At 45.5% G+C, this 25,018-nt stretch overlaps 1 protein-coding gene and 1 pseudogene across 1 annotated transcript; one reads left to right on the top strand and one right to left on the bottom strand.

The window, feature by feature from the left end:
- Positions 1-4,728: 4,728 nt before the first annotated feature.
- Positions 4,729-8,835, top strand: LOC123106204 (transmembrane and coiled-coil domain-containing protein 4). The gene is made up of 15 exons (XM_044528426.1): positions 4,729-5,161; positions 5,267-5,348; positions 5,548-5,982; positions 6,148-6,313; positions 6,394-6,546; positions 6,851-6,948; positions 7,063-7,154; positions 7,281-7,351; positions 7,429-7,564; positions 7,773-7,832; positions 7,916-7,998; positions 8,068-8,144; positions 8,252-8,322; positions 8,434-8,491; positions 8,573-8,835. The coding sequence occupies exons 1-15, from the start codon at positions 4,890-4,892 to the stop codon at positions 8,699-8,701; spliced, it is 1,983 nt and encodes a 660-aa protein (XP_044384361.1). The 5' UTR covers positions 4,729-4,889; the 3' UTR covers positions 8,702-8,835.
- Positions 8,836-9,019: 184 nt separating this feature from the next.
- Positions 9,020-20,415, bottom strand: LOC123106203 (zinc finger CCCH domain-containing protein 44-like; annotated as a pseudogene).
- Positions 20,416-25,018: the final 4,603 nt, after the last annotated feature.

The following is a 25,018-nucleotide window of genomic DNA, read 5'->3' as shown; positions in this document are numbered from 1 at the left end:
GCACGTGAACATGAAGGTGTGTGCTTATCTGTATGCGACTCGGCCAACGGTTTTTGGGCTATCTCCAGGTTGGCTCCATCTTCAAGAACCCAACAAGCATTATGTGCTGGCTGATTATTATTTTCTTCTGAAAGGAGATCTTGTAAGCTAGTAGTCCCTCCGTTTCAAAATAAGTGTCTCAGCCTTAATACAACTTTATACTAAAGTTAGTACAAAGTTGAGACACTTATTTTAGAACGGAGGGAGTATGTTCTTCCAACCAGTGGATAGCATTCTGATGCAAGATTGCAAGGGGTGTGCTTCTTTCAACTGGTATGTAGGATGTTCTTTTGAAGTTCAAGCAATCAGACTACGAAGTTATGAGATAGTTCAAATTCTCACTAAATATCATGGTTAGTCATTCCAATTTTAGGATCTCATAATATCATGCCCAGTTACTTTTGCCTAATATAATTCATATATAATTATTTTATGTCATGAACAGAACACTTTTCATATAGTATATGATGACCTCTTTCTAATGTTTGTTTACCATTTTTGTGACAACAGATCTCAGTGCCACTTGTAATAATTTCTTAGGTGATTTCCTCGGCAATTACACGCCCATATTTTTGGAATTAATAACACCACTCCTGTTTTGGAATATATAATAAAAGAGTCATATTTACGAACTATGTTTCACATGGGTCAAGTGATATTGTTCAATGCAAATGTTAATTGATCGGCGCTCAGTAGGGTCGCAGATAAGAAAGTAGTACTACCTCCGTCACAGTTTAGAAGGCACAGTTAAATTTGCGTGTGTTTTCACAATAGACAAGGTTTAGGGCGTATTGCATTTATTTCTAGTAGCTAATTAGTACTCCGATATACTATTTTATGTGCATGCGTAGTATGAATACTATTTTTTAGCCCATCTCACAACCAATAGATAATCACCTAGGTCCAGAGAATTTACAAGCGCGCCTTCTAAACCGTGACAGAGGGAGTATATATATTTAGTGGATACGTTCTTCCTTGTTTATGTCCCTTTACTCCACCTTAAATGTAAATGTAACATCAGTTCGATCAATACAACAGTTTGTCACCTGTACAAATTGCTTCGAGAGAAGGAAAGATTGATGGCCGGCAACAAGTCCAGAGGACGCACGTAACAGGTCAGCAGCAAATCCTCTCGTCACAGCTGACTTGTACCTGAATTTTATACTAAGCAGAAGAGTTTTGATTTTCGGCCGAATTTCAGACATCTAGGCCTTGGGCGAAAAAGTCCCTTTCGGCGCAGTCAAATTTTTGGTCAAATTTTGTTAAAAAAAATTTGGTTTTGCAGTTTTTCTGTGATTTTGCCGAAATGTTTGAACTGACCGAAATTCGGCCATCTCAGCCTGGGCCATTAAAACCGAAACTTTGCTCAGCAGTGAACCGTCTAGGTCTAGCCATATTGAAAATCGTGAGAAATCAATTGATCGCATGCATTTTCATTTACGAGGAAGAACCATTTACAGGAATACTTTGCTCCCGACACATTTTTTTGGTTTTGGTTGAAAAGGTATACTGCTTCAAAGGTTTCAAGTAAAAAAATCGTTATTGCCATGTTGTCTTCACCTTGTAAATTTGAATTAATTTGTGTTTCCTTTAGTCAAAGTTAAGAAAAGTGTGGTAGCAAGATTTAGGACGTCAGTTATGAAAAACACAAGTGGTAATTCTATTTCCTTCCGTAGGTTTTCCCAGTCTACTCTACTACTATTGGCCTCTTTTGTAATCGTCTAGTATCTTGATTCAGTTTCTTTTGCCTTCCAAAACGCTTCGGTTACTACGTTGATGCTAATAAATATAAGCTTCATAAGTAGGAGTAGTACGCTTTTCAATCTAACCGATGACCATTTTAGATCACTTCTTACTCTGGCCCTCCTCTCATAATGCCCGCATGCATGCTCTCAAATAAAATGACCTGTAAAACCCACATCTATCACAGGCCAAATGGTGACATGCTCAGACCTCCCATTTGATGAAACACAATGGATCATCCGGATTCGTCGAATCCTTGAAGAGGAGATCGAGCTAGGCGATGAGCAGCCCGTCTCCACATTCGATGTCCTCAAGCCCCTGTTGTGCACTAAGCCGGAAGCGTATGTGCCTCAGCTGGTGGCCTTGGGCCCTTACCACCATTGTCGTGAAGGACTGTGACATGGAGATGTACAAGCTCTCTGCAGCCAAGAGAGCCCAAAGCCACCTGCCAAGTAAGAACTTGCAACAACTTGTGGACGTCTTTGCCACATTCGAGCACCGGATTCGTTCTCACTATCACAGGTTTAAGTGCAGAATAATAAATATATCCTACTTGCATAACCGAAGGAAATCTTGATCTTTACTAATTACCTTGTGTTTAGTTCTTGCAGGCAACTCAATCTCACCAACGAGACACTGGCATGGATGATGGCGATCGACGTGTCATTTCTTCTCGAGTTCCTGCAGACTTTCTGCGAGACCAAAAACCGGAGGACAACACAAAGGATGCCCTCGAGGATGTCGCATCTGGTTGACCCATCTCATAGAACATCTGTACACAGCATGCTGCTACGTGACATCGTGATGCTGGAGAACCAGATTCCAATGTTTCTTGTCGTAAAAGTAGTCGAGATGTGGTGCTCGTCAGGCCATGGCGTGCCACGGCCTAATCTGAGCTCCATTTTGTCAGGGTTCTTTCAGGAGGTCTGCTTGCTCAAGGGGATAAGCTCTCCATGCACCGACGCCACACGACACGCCCACTTGCTAGATTTCCTATACTCTAACATGTTGCCATGTGGTTGTGTGGAAGAGTCGGATGGTGCAACGGAAGAAGCCGGAGATGGGTTGTGTGACCACCCGCAGAGATCGACTATGAGTTCAATAACGGAATTGCTCGTGAAGCGTGGCTTGAAGTTGGCGTCGTTGGTGACAGATTTCATGGTGAGGATGTTTCTAAAGTTCCTAGCCGCTCTTCCATGCCTGTCAATGGTCAGGCAACCCATCGAGCAGCTAGCTACTCAACGAGGCGCCCGTGAACCCAAGGGTGCATCCGATGTTTAGAACAGAAACATATCACCTCTGTTGGAGGAGATCGCGGTGCCTTCTATCTCCGAACTCGCCTATGTCGGTGTCACATTCACCCCAACAACCGGTGGCATCTCCACGATCGAATTTTGCGCGATCAGCATCGACATGACCACTGAAGTCGTCCTGCGGAACCTGGTGGCCTACGAGGCGTCTGTCGGCTCTAGGGCACTGGTCTTCGCGCGGTACGTCGAGCTCATGAACGGGATCATCGACACCGACGAGGATGCCCGGCTGCTGAGGGAGCACGGGATCATACTGAACCACCTCAAGAGTGACCAGGAAGTGGCCGAGCTGTGGAACGGGATGACCCGGTCGGTGAGGCTGACGAGGGTGCCGGCTCTGGAAAGAGTGATCGATGAGCTTAATCGGTACCATGGGGCCTGCTGGAAGGTGAGGGTCAGGACGTTCGTGAAAGCGCACCTTCTTGGCTCTAGGGACATGGTTGCTTGCGCCATGATGGTTGTCCTCTTGTTGTTTGTCGGCTCCCAAGCTTTCTGCCTATCTCGTGGTTGCCTCCTTTCTTGGCACGGGATGGGTATGGTTAGGAGAAAAAATGGTTGTAACATCCTTCAAAACTGAAGTAATAAACTGGTCTTGTCATATTGGGCAAATAAATAGTACCAGTTTATTTGGCCGTTCAAGTCTTCAAGATTCAAAATTGAAGAACAAAAATACATTGGTTGCATCCTTTTTAATACATTTATTATTAATCTTATTGGTTTTCAATCTAATAGTGATTTCAATCGATTTGTTCAACCTATGCTTTCTTTGTACCTATCTGATGCTTAGTCTAAGTTTCGAAAAGAAATTCTGAGTATTCGGCGGGTTTTGCATTTCTGAAACTTTAAATTTGAAAATTATGAATTTTTATAAGATTTTAGACTTCCTAATGTAAGGAAAATTTACACCCTTAGACGGCAAAAAAAGTAGGGAAAACAAGAATAACACGTTCGTAGGTCCCAGTAGAACCAACAAGAAAACTAGAAAAAGAACTTTACACCTTAGGGCCCAATAAGCCTAGGTGTCTCCATCCAAGGGCCTCTGGGCGCGTATCCTTCCATAAGAAGCTTACCTTGGCATACAAATCCAAGGCTCTCTGCAGGTTGAGACTCCAAGCCACTTTGCAGGACGTGTAACCCTAAGTTGAGGCTAGCAGGTAGATCGAGATCATCTGACATCTAGTCATCATCTTGATAGTTCTTACAAATATTGTAACCCCCTAACGTGAAGTATTTTTTTCCCCGCAATCAATCAAACCACAAGGAGGCGTAGGGTATTACCTCAATCATGAGGAGGCCGAACCTAGGTAAACCCCGGTGTGTGATCCCTTCTGAAACTTCCGATCACACGCTCCACCCTCCAGCCTACCGGGGCTACCGTCACCTCTGTCTCGTCTCCACCTATGATGTCGCGGCCGGCGCCAGCTCGAATGTTAGTCCTACTCTCCTATCCTCTTCGAAATCGACTGGTCCAAATTTGCTTCCAGACAAATGGGGATTAGCAGATCGGAAAAAGCACAGTTTGTTCCCCTCAAATTTTGCCAGAATCAACATATTTCAAAATAGATTTCATGTGAAGTTAAAGTAACAGTACTACTAGTAGTAAAAGAAGAAGTGAGCAAACCCAAAGTTTTGACCGGCACAAGGTATAAAAACCACCGGCGCCGGCCGGCCCCGGCCACGCGTCCCGTCCGGCCCAACCAGGTCCACGTCGCCTCTCTCCCTCCCTCGAAGCTGCCGACTTCGGGCTCTGCGCGCACGCCGCCCGCGCCGTCCAGCCCGGACCTCGCACCACCAGCCATGGCGGCGGCGCTGCTGACGCCGACGCAGCGCTACGCCGCGGGGGCGCTGCTGGCGCTCGCGCTCCGCCAGGCGCAGATCCACCAGTCCGTCCTCCTCGGCTCCTCCCCCGCCACCGCCGCCGCGGACGAGGAGGAGCGCGTCAGCAGCGCCAGCGGCGGCAGCGGCAGCGGCAGCAGCAGCTCCACCGGCGGCAGCGGGGAGGACGCCGAAGCCGCCGCCAAGGCGCTCTGGACGCACGACTCCCGCGGCCTCCTCCGCCCCGTCTTCAGGTCCGGTCCGCCCCCCACATTTGACTCAGCGGTTACCAATTCTGGCACAAACGCTTCGTTTCAGTTTCACTTACCACTTTGGGTTGGGGATCGCCGTCCTCTCAGGTTCCTGGAGATCGACCCGGCGGCGTGGCCGGGGCTGGAGGAGACGGCGGCGTCGCCGGAGGCCAAGCACCACATCGGCGCGGTACGACCCTTGGCCTCGCTCGTGTGTCCTCACTCGCCCTAGTTGGGTTTACATTTCGTTTCAGACAGTGAGGTGCAGAGCACATTTGGGGATTCTACTGTCCAATTGGGACTAACCACTCAATACACATAGCTATTTTCGTTTTGTTTCAAAGTGTGGTTCACTTCGTCTGATTCCACTTCCATTTTCCATTTTGTAGTTTCTGAGGATGATCTTCCAACAAGACGGCGAGAGCTCTTCGGATAGCCAGGACCAGGAACACGCCTTGGCCAAAGGAGTTGATGCCATGGTGATGAGCTTGAGCAGTGACACTGCAAAGGATGAAACAACCAAAGAGGGTGATCCTCAGAGAAAGGCTTCTACTAGTTCTGGCATGGCTGAATCCTCAGAGAAAGGCTTCCCCGCTGAGGACTTGCTGGGAATCGATAACTTGTCCCTGGATGATGTGCCTGCTACCCATCACCGGAAGATGACGCTGCTGTTTACGCTCCTCTCTGCCTGTGTGGCTGATAAGCCCGTATCGCAAGAGGAAGACGACAGGAAGTCCTCTCACTTCAGGAAGGGCTACGACGCCCGGCATCGGGTCGCCCTTCGGTTGCTGGCAACTTGGCTTGATGTGAAGTGGGTCAAAATGGTTTGTACAATAATACATCCTTCTTCAATTCAGCAGTGATAATTATGTTATAAGATGTTACGAAACTGCATTCTGATATCATCAAACAAAAAGGAACCCAAAACATATGAATGTGTATTCAGGCTGTTGTTACATAATTTGTGATCACCCATTCTGCTACTGTAGGAAGCCATCGAGGTTATGGTCGCATGCTCTGCTATGGCAGCAGCAAAAGAACAAGAACAGTCAGGAGAGAACGCAACACCCAAAAGCAAATGGGCGAAATGGAAGCGTGGAGGAATCATCGGTGCAGCTGCATTGACCGGAGGAGCATTACTGGCTATTACTGGGGGTAGGAGATATTTTTTGGAAATTCTGTTGAGATGCTAAAAATATCTTGGGTGGTTCATATTCTCTTCTTCTACATGACAGGTTTAGCTGCTCCAGCAATTGCTGCAGGATTTGGTGCTCTTGCTCCAACGCTAGGAACAATTATACCTGTTATCGGAGCTAGTGGATTTGCTGCTATGGCTACTGCTGCGGGATCTGTTGCTGGCTCTGTGGCCGTGGCTGCATCATTTGGGGGTATGTCTGAATGTCCTTTCTAAATCATTTGGGTGATGTCATTTTGAGCTTTTGTTTCTTCATCCTATACTGCCATCATGCTATGCCGCGTAAAATTTTGTTTCCTGTTTATGGGAGTTATATTTCACACCTCATTTGTGTCGGCACATTTTACAATTAAGATAATTAGATGGATTGCCAGGAGATGATGCAATTCATAAACTCCCAAAAGGGAGATGGAATGGATCAACGAGAATAATCATGTAGTAGTGCAGAAATATTCTACTTGGTTACTTATGTCCTTGGAATGATCTTTGTAAATTAGCTGCTGGAGCTGGCTTGACGGGCACCAAAATGGCCAGAAGGATTGGAAGTGTAAAAGAATTTGAGTTCAAACCGATTGGTGAGAACCATAATCAGGGTGTGAGTTCTTTAACTCTCTCGGATGTTACACCAAATTCCATGTCACTAGAATGCCATTCATCTGTATAGTAATCGAACTGATTTGGCCTCTGTAAATGTCATTCATCCTTTCAGCGTCTTGCGGTTGGCATCTTGGTTTCTGGATTTGCTTTTGATGAGGAGGACTACATTAGACCTTGGGAAGGATGGAAGGATAACCTAGAAAGGTCTAGAATGATTTTTGACTTGCTCTTTTTTCAGATCATTATTTCTGTACTTCATCCACGTGTTTAAAGCTAATGGTATAGCAGTACAATATTCTTATACAATTACTGTTGACTAATAACTGGCAGGTATATTCTTCAGTGGGAGTCTAAGCATATAATTGCTGTGAGTACAGCAATACAAGATTGGCTGACATCAAGTAATGTTTGTAGATTTGTACATCTAGCTTGTGTAATTGTAAACACCTTTAATTAACCTGCATTGCTATTGATGCAGGACTTGCTTTGGAACTGATGAAGCAAGGCGCGATGAGAACAGTCCTAAGTGGCTTTCTGGCAGCATTTGCATGGCCTGCTACTCTGCTTGCAGCTACGGATTTTATCGATAGTAAATGGTCCGTTGCTATCGACAGGTACCTGCAAATTCCAGTAGCTGTGACCGCTTGCAATGCCCACCAATTTTACCAAAAAAATAATTGATTTTTAGAGCTTCTTTGTGTACTTAAACAGTAAGATTGTGATGTTATAACATGCTATCATACACACTCAACATAGATTGCTGCCTTTTTACTCATCATAGCGATCTGTTTACTTAACTAGTAATAAATTGCAATATTTCAGATCAGACAAGGCAGGGAAAATGCTTGCTGAAGTACTTATGAAGGGGTCCCAAGGGAACAGGTAATTCCACCTGCAACTCATTCTATTTGGTGCAGTTAGTTTCTCAGTTTTTTCCCCATATCTGATACCAAAAATCATCCCAGGCCTGTTACCCTCGTTGGGTTTTCACTAGGGGCTCGTGTCATATTCAAGTGTTTACAGGAGCTTGCTTTGTCAAGCGACAATGGTACAATCTGTGCCTCACATCTACTATATACTTAGCTGCAGTTTCGCTCACTTGTTTTGATGGAAGCAGAGGGACTCGTCGAGAGGGTCGTGCTCCTAGGTGCACCTGTTTCAGTCAAAGGCGAGAAATGGGAACCCGCTAGGAAGGTACCATGTTTTATGCGATCAGAAACATTTGTGACATGCAGTTTGCATGTGTGTCATACTGAGGCATCTTAAAAGTTGCCACAATTTTCATATTGACATTGCTGCAGATGGTTGCTGCAAGGTTTGTGAACGTGTACTCGAAAGATGACTGGATTCTGGGCGTCACCTTCCGTGCAAGGTAAACAAGGGTTGCGGAGCCGAGATGATGTTTCATATTCAATGGTCGTCGACAGAAGAACAGTTTAGGGTCACCATCTTTTCTTCGACTTACTAGTTCACTCATATGCAGCCTGCTCACGCAAGGATTGGCTGGGATACAGGCCGTCGATATCCCTGGCGTCGAAAACGTAAGCATGCGGATCGCATCTACTCGAGTTCCGTTAGCCTTGTATATGTAGTATGCATAACTTTTGAACATTTGTTTACAGGTTGATGTTACCGAGCTTGTGGATGGGCATTCTTCGTACCTGTCGGCGGCGCAGCTGATCCTGAAGCACCTGGAACTAAACACCTACTATCCTGTCTTCGTCCCACTAACAGCGGCAGTTAGCAAGTAGCAGGTGTAACAGTTGCCTAGAAAAGGATACAAATTACTACACTGCAGGGTTCGACGAAAATCAAGTGTGCACACCCTGTACATAGAAACATAATGAGCTTTTGTCTCTTGCATTACATGAGATATTGCTCTCAACTAGATCCGTTATCCAACTACAAATACAACATCTATAACAACAGCGACGCGCCACCCGCATTACTATGCACAGCATCGACAATGAAATCAATATTAACAATCATCAACCAACCAACCAACTCCTTTGAATAGCAGAACCTCCCTAAATTGTGCCACCAGCACCAGCATCAGAAGAAAACCAATCTCTGCCAAGATGAAAGAAAGAAAGAAAGAAAGAAAATAGTTTTTGGTACACATGCAGTTCCAGTGGAATATTGCCATGCACCCCCAACAGACAAAACAAATCTACTTGGGGAAACACTCTGTCATCTTCCTATGCTAGACATACATATATATACTCAGTACTCTTACTCTTACTACTACACTTGAATGGAGATCCCTCCTACGCTCGACTACCATCGTGATTCATTCATTCATTAGTCTATACAAAAGTGGAAACATATGACCCAAAGAATCTCAAAAACTTGCATTTCTCTACTCTTGTAGAAACGACGTGACATGTGCAGGTAGCTGCGGTACCCGCTCTCGTGGAATTTACATACCGCCCTCTCTCTACCGATGCCCCCTCGGGGGCGTCTGTGATGTTCCGCCACCGCTAAATCCATCTGTCCTACTCCTAGGGTTGTTATTCGAGCTAAGGAGCCAAGACTCGCTTATCTCAGAGTACCTGTCGCGGCGCTGGCTGCCTCGGTTGGCATTGCCAGCGGGCGCGTTCCAGCTCTTGGTGTTGTTCCCAAAGGACGCTCCGAAATTCCTTAGGGCCCCTCTGAAATTAGCAGCGTCCAACTCGGTGTATTCCTGCTTCACTGGTGCTTGCTGAGAGCTTCTAACAGAGGGTGCTGCTGCTGCTTGCTGAGAGGTTCTAACAGAGGGTGCTGCTCCTGCTGCTGCTCCATAGCTTGAGTACATGTTTGGATTGTAGCCAGTGCTCCATGCGGCTCCCGCGTTTGATCTCTCGTCAGCTGATGGTTGCCAGCCAAATGCTCCTGTGCTCACATTCACATCTATCGGTGATGCTGATGCAGCATTCGATCTCTCACTGGCTGATGGTTGCCAGCCAAATGCTCCTGTGCTCACATTCACATCTATCGGTGATGCTGATGCAGCAGTTGCTTTTGGTTTCACCTGAAGTAGCACGGAAAACTTTAATGCCATACGGAATATCGTGTAGGAAGCAAAATGCTGGTCAGATGTTGCAATATAACATACTTCCTCCGATCCATATTTGTATAGACACGGATGTATCTAATACTAAAACGTGTCAAATCTAAGACAAGTAACATGGATCAGAGGGAGTACCTGCTCAGTCAGTCCCCAATGCACCCCTGGTGTTGGATCTCTTTGGAAAAAGTCGTACTCTCCTTGAGCAACAGTTGCCGCGTTGACAACATGGGCACCACCTTCCGCCTCGGATTTAACCCCTGCAAAGGAGAGAAAATGGATGGTTAAATTAAACAATATAGAATAGATGGAAGCATGCTAAACATCGACAAACTGACTAACCAGATAAATTTTGCGGAGTAGGCATCGGTGACAGCAATGACCACATTTCATTGATTGTGTCATCTTGGACACCCCATAGTCCAGAATCAACAGCGTCGCCTTGATAGTAACCAGATTCACCCCATGGGGATAACGCAATGGGGCTAGAGCATTGTGGCTCTTCCTCCGGTGAAGCGGTCATGAATTGCTCTATTGCTGCTAGCGCATCCATGCACAAAGTTCCACGATTTTGTTCTGTTAAAGACACATCTGTCGACTCGGCACAAGGGACGGGATCAACCGCCATGTACTCTCTTGTAACAAGAGTAGACCCTTCATGCAATTCTTTTTGAATATCTGAACCTTCACCTCCCAAATATGTCTTCTCCAAGTCAAATACTGGTTCCAGGACATCGGACACATGTACTGAGGCAGGATCAGTCACCATGTTCTCCCTTGTGACCAGAGCAGACTCCTCATACAATTCCTTCTGAATATTTGAATGTTCACCTTCCAAACCTGTTTTCTCGAGGTTAAATACTGATTCCAGGACATCAGAGACATCAGCACAAGAGGCAGGATCAACCACCATTTTATCACTTGTGACCAGAGTAGACTCCGTGAACAGCTCTTTTCGAACAATTGAATCTTCAACGTTTAAATCTCTTCCCTCCATGTTAGATACTGATTCCAAAACAGTAGACACATCTACTGACTCGGCGCGAGAGACAGGTTTAACCACCATTTTATCACCTGTGACAAGCATAGACTCGCTGAACAGTTCTTTTTGAACAATTGGATCTTCATCGTTTAGATCTCTTCTCTCCAGGTTAGATGCTGAGCCCAAAATATTAGGCACGCCTACTGACTCAGCACAAGAGGCAGGTTCAACCACCATTTTCTCACTTGTGACAAGAGTAGACTTGCTGTACAGCTCTTTTTGGCTATTTGAACCAGCACCCATTAAGTCTCTTTCCAGAACAGCAGCCCCGTCAGTCGACTCGGCACAAGCAGAATCAGTTAACAGTTTCTTGCTCGTGACAAGAATAGACTCATTGTACAATTCCTTTTGAATATCTGAATAATCTTGACCCTTGGAATCTCTCTTCTCCAAATTAGATACTGATTCCGGAACATCGGGCGTGTTGATCAACTCTGCACAAGCAGGATCAGCTACTGATTTCTCCCTTGTGACAAGAGTAGTCTTCTTGCTGCAGCATTCTTTTCGAGTATTTGAATCATCACCACTCAAAACTGTTTTCTCCACGTTATCCACACCTCGTATTTCCCCAGTTGGAACATCACATGCTGATTCCGGAACATCAGACGCGTCTATTGACTTAGCAATAGGAGCAGGATCAGCTATCACTTTCTCCTTTATGGCAAGGCTAGTCTCACTGTAACACTCCTTTTTAGAATTTAAATCTTCACCACTTACATCTGTTTTCTCCAGGTTAGGTACTGAATCTGTGGCACCTACTTCCCCAGTTGGGAGATCAAATTTCGGCGAAACAAAAGAAGCTGGAGAGTGGTCAGGTATCTTAGTATCCAAAGTTTCAGGTATTGCTGATTTTGACCCTGACTGGGCCACATCAGCCTTCTTACTCTCAGATTTCTGCGTTGGATTAGAGCGTTCATGCTCAATATCTTGGTTATCAGGAGAAGAATCAGGGAACATCTTGGACTGAGGAGACTGATTGACTGAAACATTTGATGCGTCAGCTTCACGTGTTTTCTCCTCATTCTTGATCTCCCCGGCCTTACATATTTCAGGAATGGATGCGGCAGGAACTGACTGTGGACTGCAGACTGGAACTTTTTCTGAGTGTGCCACATCAGCCTTCTTACTCTCGGATTTCTGCACTGGATTAAGGTATTCACGTTCAATATCTTGGTTGTCAGGAGAAGAATCAGGGAACATCTTGGACTGAGGAGACTGATTAACTGAAACATTTGATGCATCAGTTTCGCGTGTTTTTTCCTCATTCTTCATCTCCTCCCCCACCTTGCATATTTCAGGAATGGCCGCGGAAGGAACCGACTGTTGACTGCAGACTGGAACTCTTTCTGAGTGGGCCAGCATGGCAGACGGTGAACTAGATCCTCTGTCTTCAACAGAAGTTGCAGGAGCACAGCTCTTAGTCTTTTCAGAAGTAATAGAAGAATGAAGTTCATCATGCAGGCCCGGATTGGTTGAACTCAAGCAAGAGCTTTCGTGTTGGCTTGAAGCGGTTCTGGACTCGGATGGACTCAAAGCAAGTGCAGGACTGGGGACATCTCTCCTGGTTAGTTGAGTAGGTACAGTGTGCGAATAATCCTGCCTCGAATCCAAATCCTTTACACAACCTGCTTGCAAACTACTTTTATGCTGAGCCTGTGACCGTGAGGCATGCTGATTACGATGAGATTCTACATTATTCTGCCCACTACAACTTGTCTGCGTCGTGCTTGGACTCCACCGATCACCCCGGTTGTGGCCGTTGTTACATTCAGCAGAGTGTCTTCCCTGTACTCCACCATGTTGCAATTCATCTGAAGAGTGCAGCGGACTCACCCTTTCTGGAACAGAATACTTAGTAGACTGAACTGTCGTTTCAGAAGAATTAAACCTACTATAACCAGCTGGGGACGGAGTGCTGTTCAAATCCACATTTGAGCTGTTCCTGTGTTGTCCAGACCCTGCCAATTTTGTTTTACTACTTCTAACTGATGGAACCTGACCGAAATCTTTTGGTTGTTTTGAAAGCACTTCTGTCAGCAACAATGATCTCTCTTCACTCTCAAAAATGAGCCATACTCTCAGATCACGTGGGAAGTAAGCTGTCCATTTAGATAGCTGCAAAAGAGTAAATGGGCCCTGAACATTTCCAGATGGATCCTTGTAGTGCCAGACTTTCTCTGGCTCCAACTCAGTAGATGGTGTTACTCCAGGAGATGAAACGGGTGCAGCTTCACACATCTTGCTGCTTACGTTGGTGCCAGATTTTGGAATATCCGTACCGGTTGTTGAATGGGAATTCTTAGAGCTTCTTCCAGCTCCCAATTTCGGTATTGTACTTTGTTTTGATAGGTTTTTGGGATTACGGATAGCATCAGACATTATTTTCGCATAATTTTGCACTTTGATTGGTGAGAATAACCCATTTGATCTTTTGCCACTTCCACTCTGTTCAACTGCATATAACCAAGAAGCAATGTTATCAAACATGAAACTAGATTAATGCAAAAATCAGATGCATTGGGACAGTTGCGCCAGTTCAATTTAAATGTTGCATTAGATCAACTGAAAGAAATTTTCCAGATATATTATATGAAATATTGCAGTAAGAAAAGGCTCGAATGCAAAAACAGAATAAAATATTGCAACATCCATAGATAGCTACTGTGGCATACCACATGAATTTAAGGAGCAAATCCCTATCAATTGGATGCCAGATGACTAACTGCATTCTAATACTTTATTAATCAAGTAAATATAGAACCAATATTTCAAGCAGATAAATACCAGCTCTTTTATCATCCATTTCTTCAGAAGATTCATAATCAGGATTCATATGGGAATCAATATGCACTTCTAGAACTTCATTTATTCTGCGCGCTCTTTCCTCGGAATTGTTGAGAAGCTGCAGCTTTTCCACACACTCTCTAAGTGTATGATACAGTTAAGGGCCACCAAATAGACAAAATAGAGTTACTTTAGATTATCATGGAGTTTGAGTACAAACAGGGTGAGCGAACATAACTTGAGACCCCTATACCTTATTTCTAGAAAAAACATAAGATGACTACAACAAAGCCGTGAAAGAAAAAGAAAAAAAAGGCCCCCTAACAAAGCCATGAACAATATCCATTGAGTAAATGATTATCCATGCATGTACAAATCAGCAAGTCACAATATAAACTTATTTAACATATTATGATCTTTTTACGGCATGTTTGAAAATAAATGGTCCGAGAATTAAAAGAAATAACACTTTCAGTCTAAAGACAGTCCAGATCACCACGAGTCAACAAAGAACATGTGCACAAGAAAAAGGTAAATGATGCGGAAGCAGAAATTTGTAGCCAAGATCGAGGCTCAAAAGGATATTCCTTTTTGCGTCCTGTTTCGCTTGCACGGTCTCGAAGATAGCCTAACCTCTGCTTTTCGTTTTCCAACCACTAGAAAAAATTCAAGAAGTAATACACATCAGAATCTTTTGGAAAAAAAAAAGAATGCTAATCAAGAGACTTGTACATATGATTTTCCTTCGGTAGGATTGTTCTTACATCATTCACTCTTACAGATTGGAAGATCGTCGCTTTATCTTGAATATCTCCCTAAATTGAAAAAACAACAAACAACATATCAGACCTACACTTACTTCATAGACCTTAAAGTCAGTTAGATCATCAGATGTTAATATGATATGCAGTACCACTTTTAGTCGGTCGATTAGACCATACTTCATGCTCTGCCTCAAGCGTTTGCATTCCTCCTACACATAAATATCGATAATCAGTGGCAGAGACAGCATCCAAACAATGGTAGTACAGAGTCCCCTGAAAATCGCAGTTTTACTTGATCTTTCTAATTTATTTGATGTACATTGTTCTATATGTGAATTATACATATAGGTACTCAAGGTTCTTGCCAAAAATAATGGGTGCGCATATTTACCCATTGATAAATGATAATTCGATGAGCCAGAAAAGGAGGTGAAAGGAGCAATGCCCGTTCAATTAGAGGCACAACTATAATCCACTGAACCAGAACATTCATCTAGTCTGAGAGAATTTCACACATAGAAACAAGAATAGATGCATGTAACACAAAAGTCCTATGTCAAATGCCAAGAGCAGGAACATTCCCCCATGTCTAAAGATCTCAGCACTTGACAACACTTAAAAGTAAGACCATTATATACCTAGCTACGAATGATAGTGAACTTGTGTCATCAAATCCACAATGACCCAAACTAGAAGAAAGACCAGTCAGATTAACTGCGACAATACACTTTGTGAACTCATAAAATTACTAATGATATTCCACTCATATTTAAATATAGATTACAAAAATGAGAGAGAGAGAGAGAGATGACCTGTGTAAAGTCTTGATTTGATATTGTATCCATCGTGATAATCTCCTTTTTCTTCAGATTTAATATCTCAAGTGCAAAATTTGTCTTTTTCTTCCCGATGTTGTATTTTTCTGCAACCTTATGTGTCCCTACACAAACAAACAAAATCTGGTTTATGATACTACAAAACAAATATTACTATTGACACATTCAATGATGCTATTTTTCCAGATTCATTTATACATTCCTAGTCAAAGTTAGAGAAGCTTTTCTGGGAAGACAAGAGTTAGAAAAGTTTGACCACATGCTTTCTAAAGTGCAGCCTATTCCCGGATGGGCACAAGTAGAAGTATTTTTCCGGATGGAGGTAGTATAAGTTAAAAGAATTGAACATCTTACCAACTACTTTCACTAGACGATACATATCTTGCTTCTGTCCAACATCGGTAATTTTTATCCTCACAAAACCACCAGAAACTTTGTCTGAGAACGTGGGATCATCAATAAGATCTTCCATCAAGCTACGGCGTAGATAGATTAAACTTATATTGTGCATGTCAATTGCTGCATAATCATTGAGATTAGACAGTGATTCTCTTTCCATCTTTCTATGCATTCGCTTCTTCCTATCAGGATACAGTTTGTCTGCCACTTCACCATATCCAGTGGCATCTATCTGAGCTGAATTAAGATTGATGTCTCCACGGTTGCCATTATTTACCGTTGAAGCATCACTAACAGGACAGTGCATTTCCAAAAGCCTCAACATCTCGAAATGAGCAACATGTGTTTTTTTGAACAAGCGTTGAAGTCTTGAATCACAAATAACTTGACTTTTCCTCCGAGGATCACGGAGGTCATTCTTTTTTATATAGTCAAGCAAAAGAGCCTGCACATCAAACTGGGAAATAAAAGATTGGTCACCATCTCTCATGTGGCCCACAAACTCCAGTAGCTCTGGTGAAGCCCATTTTGTATTCAGCGGCAAAGAAACCCCGTCACTTGGTTCCTTCTTGGGCAGCTTTTCAGCATTTCCAGTTGCAACTTTGACATCTTCGACAGTAACGCTACAAACAGACTGTGGGTTTTGACGTTTTTTACCCCTTTTCCTTGAAGGGTTAGCACGCCTTCGTTTTCCAGCACCATCATCATAATTAGCGTCATATAAGTCATCAGATGATTCATCTTTTTCTTTCCTAGCATAAGCAATAGGAGCACTCCATCTGCTCTTTGCACCGGTTAGTTCTTCCATTGTTAATGAAAGCTTCCCTTTCAGATCCGACCAATATAGCTTGAACAGGTATTCCCAGGTGAATCGATCATCGAAATCAACCCTAACCTGCAATCAAAAAAGAACACATGAAAAAGGAAGAGACGCTTGAAGAATATAAGCAATCAATGAAACCCAAAAGGGAAGGGCACCAACTAGCAGTTTGGTCATGGCTGCTATATTTCACTAAGAAGCGTAATGAGGCCTGCACATGAGATCATTGAGCACCAACACTTGAAGGCCTTTGCTTGACAATGCAAATTTCTGCTTTCATTAAGATATTTCCATTTGGAAACAAGGTACTCGAGATAGTTACGTTATGCATTGACCAATTTCGAATCAGGGTAAACACTGCTTGTCCAATCTCAATTATGCATCTCCAAGCGATTATGTTTCCGTACAGCCACTTGGAGTGACATGATCATTAAAATTGGAAAAACGTAATGAAGAATTTGGGGTGTAGAGTTACAATTTTATGGAATGCTGAGATGCAAGAACATGAAATGGAAAGACATATATAGAAAACGTGTGCAAGGATGAACTCAATTAGGCCCTACAAAAGCATGCCATACAAACAAGGCAGATCACCGAAGTTGTTTTGTGAATTCGGTATCCCAAAAGGAGGAATTACTCTTTAAAGTTGGCAGAAAGGACCCGAATCCCAAAATTGAAATGAAACAAAACTATTTAGATATTGCAGAATGAAATGGAGAGTTTTGAGATTGATGGAGGGTAATCACCTTTGTATCATCGCCTTCATCTTTCGTTTCTATCAACAATATAGTCCCAAAGCATGTATCACAGAAGCCCTTGGCTCCCCTGACAGCGAAGAACTTGCCGTGTTTGACGCATACTTTGCAGGCAGAGAATGTACAAGTATAACACATATAGTGCCCCGCCTTTTCACAGCTGCTGCATATGTGCCAACCTGATATACAAAATGTCAACAGAGACATCATCAGCCAGCGGGTGTAGGTAAACAGCTGGACTTGGGAGGTAAACACAGCCCAAGCAAGGTGGAGATTCCTTTGATAAGTAGTTGAATTGCAAAATCTCGATGCTAATTAATTTGAATGAACAATTATCACTAGTAGTATACTCGTTGGCGGTGCCGGTAATACAATAAGAGTACAGGAAAAGTAAACTGGGCTCTACACTTGGTTTATAAAATACTCCCACTGTAAACTAATATAAGAGCGTTTAGATCACTGAAATAGTAATCTAAACACTCTTATATTAGTTTACAGAGGGAGGTATCAAATAAACTTTGGCCTCTCAAGGTGCAGATCAAAAAGTATGAAAATGCACGCTCCTTTTGAAGACAAGTCATAGTAGACGGTAGGCAGTAGACACGTGTATCTATTTTGTCTTGATGAATTTGCTTACTTGCGACAAACAGTTTCCAATGAATTTGGTTGCTCGTGACAAAAAAAATTCCCACCAATGAATTTGCTTGGTCGCGACAAAAAAATTCCAAGCAATTAATTTGCGCACATACTCGCTCCCAACAGAAGGAACCAAAACGTGGAATTAATGAGCTTAGTCGGTCGCGACAAACAGAATCAAAGTGCCCAATTAACGTGCTCGATCCCTCCCGACACTCCAACAGACAGAAGGAATAAAAAGGGGCAATTAATTTGCTTATTATCAGAAGAACCAGAAGTGCAAAGCGAATTAATAGTAGTATGACACGGCACGTGATGCGACCCAGTGTAATATAAATTCTGAGGTCTTTGATGTTTCGCCTGAAGCCGGTAATGTTCAAAAATACACTGCATGTACACCTGATTACATACGGCCAAGTCACGAAGATGAACATGCACTAGTAAATGGTATGGTCATGCAAACTGATGTGTTGGAGACCACGTGCATAGATGAGGAAAAGAAGGGCGTTCAGTTTGAGATTAAATGCCACCGTATCAGACGTGCATGTGGAGGAAACCAAGGAAAAGAGCATCCTAATTATTTTGGTAAGCCACGATTAGAAGATGGCATGAAGGAGTCCACGAGCCATCGTGAATGTTTCCTTGGCAGAATTATCTACTACGCTAGAATTAAAACAAGAAGATTATTTACGTTTATTTTTCTATCCCGCAAGGAAAAGATAAACATGAGGATTCTTTTTATTTGGGAATTATTCAGCTTAAAGGACGTCGGCTGGGGTCCACCACAGACAGGGGAAAAGCCACATCAGAACTAGCAGTTTTTGTTTTCTTAGATAGATCAAGTCGGTTTAGCATATACGTAGGAGTTCTTTTCTTTTAAATATGTAGCAAATGCTTGCTTTCCAAGCTACTTATGGTGTGCGTGCGTGAGGTCTTTGGACCAAGTCAGGGTGCGGCTATTATATAAAGCCTATCTAGTCCTTTGTAAAGGGGAGGTTATATTTCGATAATAAACACGATGTGTTTTTAGGGTAGACATCCGTATCGAGTTTTGGGGAAGCTGTCTAAAAATCCCTAAGTTTTGGAGGAAGCTTTAGAAAATCTCTTTGTTGCGATTTCTCTTCGTGGAAATTGTTTTGCGCGTGAGTGCCGTCGTCGAGATTGGTTTTCTCGTGCTGGACCGTAAGGTTCAATCCTTCTATTTCGCATACATCGCGTGCGCGGGCGAGAGGTTACTACTGCTGAAGGTGGAGTGTCGTGAAAGGTCGGGCCGCAACAACGGATCGGATCTCGCCACGAGGTCCGGTCTACATCAGCACGATTAAGCTTAAGCTAGCTGAGGATGAAGGAGGAGCAAGGGATGATGCGCAAGTGGAGTTGTGCTTGCTGCGGGAGAAGGAACCAGAATAATTCCTCCCCTACACACACTGCTCTCGGAAGGAACAGAAGGAACCGAAAATGGGAAACTAATTTGGTTAGCGGTGAGTATAACAGAAAACTCAAAAAGCAATTGACATTATTATGTTATGGCAGGGCAGGATTGATTAGGGTGGCTAGGTGAGCATGAAGAAGAAGGAGAAGTGGGTGGGTGACTGACCGCAGTTCCACTTGGTGCGTGAGGTGAAGAAGGAGTCGTCCCGCTTGATGCAGGCCGGATGGTAGACCTTGGGGCACCCCCTGCACACGGCAACAGTTAGAAATCGGACGCATCCATTCCCAGAGGGGGGAGTGGGTGGGCACCTCCGATCGCAGACGACTAGGTCGCCCCCGTCGAAGCAGATGAAGCAGACGACCTCGTCCTCCTCCTCCTCCTTGCGCTTCTTAGCCGCCTTTGCCTCGGCCCGCCTGGCGGCGGCGGGGGTGAGGGTTGTTGTGGTTGCGGTTGCGACCAAACCCCCGTTGGCGTTGGCGTTGGCGCTGCTCCTGGGCGGCCGCCCCCTCTTCTTGGGCGGCGAGGGCACAAGCTGCGGCTGCTGCTTGTGGAGCTGGGGCGGGGCTGTTGTGGGGCCCCCCGGAGCTGGGGGAGCAGCATCAGGGGCGGGCTGTGCGAGGACGGTGTCCCCCATCCCCATGCCCATCCCCATGCCCATGCCGCAGATGGATCCGAGGAAGTGCGAATCGTCCATCCCCGGCGGCTCTGGCTCTGGCTCTGTGTCGTGGGGTGGGGGGTCGAGTATATCGGCCATGGATGAACGGATTGGGGTGCGCGGAGCGTGGTTGAGCTCCCCCGGGCGGCGAATCGGCGGTCCCCGTGGTCCAATCGGGACTATTCTCCCTTCCCTTGCTGCTACCTGCTACAGTACAGGGGGGAGGCGCGTCGCGTGTGGGAGGGGAACGAAGAAGAGGGGGAGGTGGAAGAAGCTAGCGTAAACAAAGCAGAAGCCCGCAGCGCCAGCGGGTGAGAGAGAGAGAGAGAGAGAGAGAGAGGAAAGGAAATGTTGGACGGAAGCATTCAAGCAAAGGGAGGGAGGAGTAATTTGCCGATTCGGCGGGGTGCTTTCGGCTTGGGCACAAAAAGGTCTCTCTAATCTATGGGATGGGTCTTCCTGGCGTGGCGTGGCCATCCATCCATCCATCGTTCCTTCCTTGCTTGGTTTGGTGCGGTGCAATAAAAGTGCCCTCACCACCATTCTTCTAATCTTCTGCCCCATCAGTCTCTGCTCTGCCCTTGACCACCTCCTGCTATTGCCTAGCCACACCTCGCTCTCTCCCCCTCCCCGCCCCGGTCAACCCATTCTTCCTTCCGTTCCATTCCACGTCTTCATTCTTTTTTTTTATTATCATTATTAAGACGTGTGCGTGTGCGTGTGCGTGTGCGTGTGCGTGTGCGTGTGTGCCTTTGTGATGCACGACGCTTCACAGTCACCACGCGGAGTAGAGTACGGCGGAGATGAGAGTCCACCGTCATGCGTGCGGTGGGGGTCGGCTAAAGAAATCCACGAGCGAACGAGGAAGAAGCTGCTGCTTTGTTTTGTTTTTGGCTCATCAATTCCTACGTACACTCACAATACACTCACAGTACTGGAGACCACAGCTACAGTGCGCCGGATTCGCCGGCCCAACCCAATCCGCGTGAAAGCAACCAACACCAGTACCCTACTCTGCCCTACGGCCGAGTAGGCATAGACAGCCTCCCTGCTGCCTACGGATACGCATACGCATACGGATACGCATAGATCGTATCGAATAATACCTCCAAATGAATGAATGGATGAATGAACGATACGGAACCGCTTCCGTGGCCTCCAACTGAATGAATGGATGAATGAACGGATCGGACCACGCACGCATTACCGCTACCTGCATGCCCTCATTACTAGTACGAGTACATTGCCAACTAAGCAATTTTGATGAAGTGGCATAGAATTAAACGAAGAAAGAGAGGCTTGAGTATCATATCATGATACCGTATCATATTAAATGATGTGCTACTTTGTGTCATGCATGACAATAAATGTAGTCTTGTATGATACCAACATATGATACTATGCATTAGAGATGTAATATCATAGACTAGTATCATATGCATGATACTAGTATATGATACTCCCCATTACAACCAGCCTTAGGTTTTACTAGATATTTAGAACCTGGGTTGAGGTGGGCTGTTTTGATTGGTAATTAAAATGAAATGGGCCCACCCTAAAATTCAGAGGAGAGGGCGGGGGGAGATTAGTAACAATGTCATACGTTTTTTTGAGCAAAATCCCGTAGGCCTATATTAATCAAGGTTTAAAGAATACATGTAACACTAGCGGATCATGGGTCTGACCCAAACAAGCGTGTCGCCCCTGAACCAAAGAAAGTGCAACCCTACATGTCGTCCCTGATCTAAAGAAAATGCATGCCTAGCTAGACAATGAGGTTAATATATAATCCGAATTCCTCGACTTATGAACAAAAAACACATTCCTTCAAACAAAACAAAAACCGTTGTCCCTCATCTTTCTTTCATAAAAAGGAATGAATTGCTCGGCTAGACGGAACAACCAAGCCAGAACAGGGAGAAAAAGAGAGCAGGAAATGTATAAATAAGAAACTCTTAGCTAGGAGGGTTGGTGTAAAGAACGGATGAATATCTATGAATATAAACCGTTAGATTTTTTTTCCAAAAAGGGGTAAGGATGAATATCTAGATAACGACGGACGGTCATTGCTGCTTAGTTAGAGCGGTAAAGTGAGGACGAGACCGCTGCACCGCAGAGGTGACGAGTTGTGTCAGGAGAATGTAATGTAATGTGCATGCGTGCTTCACGTGGCGTGGCGTGGCGTGGCGTGGCGAGCATTGTGGTCGGATCGGATCGGATCGGAGGCGGTGGCGGTGGCTTTGACCACCGGCTGCTACCCACACCCCCTCCCCGGTCAGGAGATTCTTCCTTACATTCCATTCCATCTTCTATCTTTTTATTTATTTGATTAAGACGTGTACGTGTAGGGAGACGAGCGAGAAAACCGCCAAGTAATTCGCTGATGCACTACAACTGGTTAGCGCCAGCAACAAAAAGAAAAGAGGGAATCCCGGCCAACAGTTTCTAATGCTACTTTTAATTACACGTGTGAGAGGGCGTCAACCATTTCAAACCATGTGCCGAAACGAAACCTACATGCGAAGCCGCTGTACGCCAAGGATGCCTTTGACCGGTCATGTCTCCGTCAGCCACTTGCCCATGCATGCCTTGATCACCGCGCACGTGGCTGTGGCGAAAGTACTAGTATTATTTATTAGACTAGCCACAATGAGTAATAACATATATTAATACTTTCTCCTATTCTTTTTAGTTCGTATATAAGATTTGTCTCAAGTCAAATCCCGTAGTACTCCCTTATGTGTGATGTAACATATGTGTGATAGCTAGTTTCTCATCCTGCCATCCTCGTAGATTCTCCGTCCACGCACGCACGCACGCACGTAATACCTATCTTTGGCCCCGAGTCATCCACGTGTACGTCCTCAAAGCAGACTCCGCCCCTCCTTGGTCGTGGATCATCTTCTTATCCGCATCATCGTACGCCGGCTCGCCTGGTTGAGACATCGGCGTAGGTCAAAGATGTCTTCGTGGGCGGCGCTGCGACGCGCAAGTGAGGCGCCTTTCAGCCATACGGGAATTGGGGGAGGAGGGAATGGTCGGCCGGCGAAATAAGTGTTTTGGAGGTCAGTGGGGCGAAATAAAGACCTCCTGCAGGGGTAAGGCCAACTCCACCGCGCGACCCTATCCTGTCCGGCCCCGTCCGTTTTGTGTCCGCTTTCGATCCATTCCCGACCCAAACTTGCGCCGCTTTTGGGGTGAAACGGACACCACGCAGACACGCGGGTCGTCTGCGCGTGTCCTCCCCTGACCCGCCCGTCGGTGGCACAAGACGAGCCTTTTTCTATCCGCCCCCCTCCCTCCCTCCGGCCGCACCCCCTCCACTCTTCCCCACTCTTCCCGTCGCTGCCGCCGCCGTCGCTGCCATTGCAGCTGTGCAGTTCGGACGCGAGCTCGCCCAACCCCTTCCCCTCGGCGCCGGGCTCGGACGCGACCACGGCCACCTGGTTTGCGCACCCGCCGGCCGGTTTTGGGGCGGATCCGGACGGTTTTGAGCTCGGCCGGCTGTGGGAGGCCGGGCCGCGGCATGGACTGGCCGGGCACCTCGCTGGAAGGCCCTGGCAGGGCCGCAAGGCCACATGCAGGCAGTGGCTCCTCGTCTAGCCGCTCGGATCTGCACCGTCGATGGTCCACCAGCAGATACACGAATGGCGGTCGGCCGGGCTCGGTGCTTGCCCAAAAGCTCGTCGGCGCATCGTTGCCACTCATTAAGTGCGACCACTGCCCAAGAATGGTCGTGCGCCGCGTGTCTACAACGCCGGAACATCCCGGATGGGTGTTCATCAAGTGCTTAAACGATGAGGTATGCGCTTTTTTTAGCTTCGGTTTGTGCTCTAGATCTAACTAGTTGTGCTAACTTCAAATTTTGTTGTGTAGAACGGATGCAAGTTTTGGTATTGGGAAGAAGAGTACATCGATATATTGATAGAGCGAAATTTAGTACATGTTTGTGCACTTTTAGCTAGCATAGAGGCTGTAAATGAGACAAGTGCACTTGTTGTTAGATTAGAGGCTAGACACGAGACTAGGTGTGAGGAGGAAGCAACATCGACTTCTGGCTTGAAGAAGAAAGGAGGATGCCAGATCGAGCCTCCTCCTCCACAGATCAACAACGAGTGCATCGAGAAGGCCCTAACCCAACTCAAGGGAGCAGTTATGAAAATTGGGTATCTACTAAAATGTATTCTTGTGGTTCTTATTTTCTTTGGTCTTGCTTTGCTAGTCAAAATGTGATGATGTATTTTTCATGTACCAAAAATGAATGATAAAATAAAATTAAGGACTTGCAAAGAAATAATACGCGGACAGAATGCGGCCGGGATGCGTCCGCGCGCTGGGCGCACGGCCACCGCATCCAATACTCGTCCGTCCGTCCGTCCATCCGTTTCATGAATGATACCCTGCAAAAAAAAATTGATGAATGATACGGTCATAGTACGTACTACTACGTACGAGACGGGGGAGGAGGACCACGCACGGTCGTATTCTGCATAGGAATACGACCCACCGAATAGGCAGGCAAATACAGTAGGTGGTAGCTGGTACACGACAAGGGGTCGATGGAAACGTGGACGAAGATGGATCGCAGCAGCCCTAGCTAGCTAGACGACTGAATACCACAGTACGTCGTACACCATCTTCAACGCCCACTACTGTTACTCTGGGTACGTACTACACCTCTCGCGACACGGACGAGAGAGAGAGAGTCACAGTTAAGACGCACACGTCGGCTACTGTAGGCACGACGAGACGGCTCACAGCTCCGTCCTGTACTGTTGTAGTATCAAAGTAAACAAGACAAAGAGGAGACACAAATGATTCTCTTAGATATATTGCACTTATATACATGTTGAATGAGTGTGTTGGGAAGACATCTCTTCTCCAACAGACATCTCCTGA

This window comes from Triticum aestivum, chromosome 5A (assembly GCF_018294505.1).
Source record: "Triticum aestivum cultivar Chinese Spring chromosome 5A, IWGSC CS RefSeq v2.1, whole genome shotgun sequence".
NCBI lineage: Eukaryota > Viridiplantae > Streptophyta > Magnoliopsida > Poales > Poaceae > Triticum > Triticum aestivum.
This window is presented reverse-complemented; position numbering and strand designations above follow the sequence as displayed.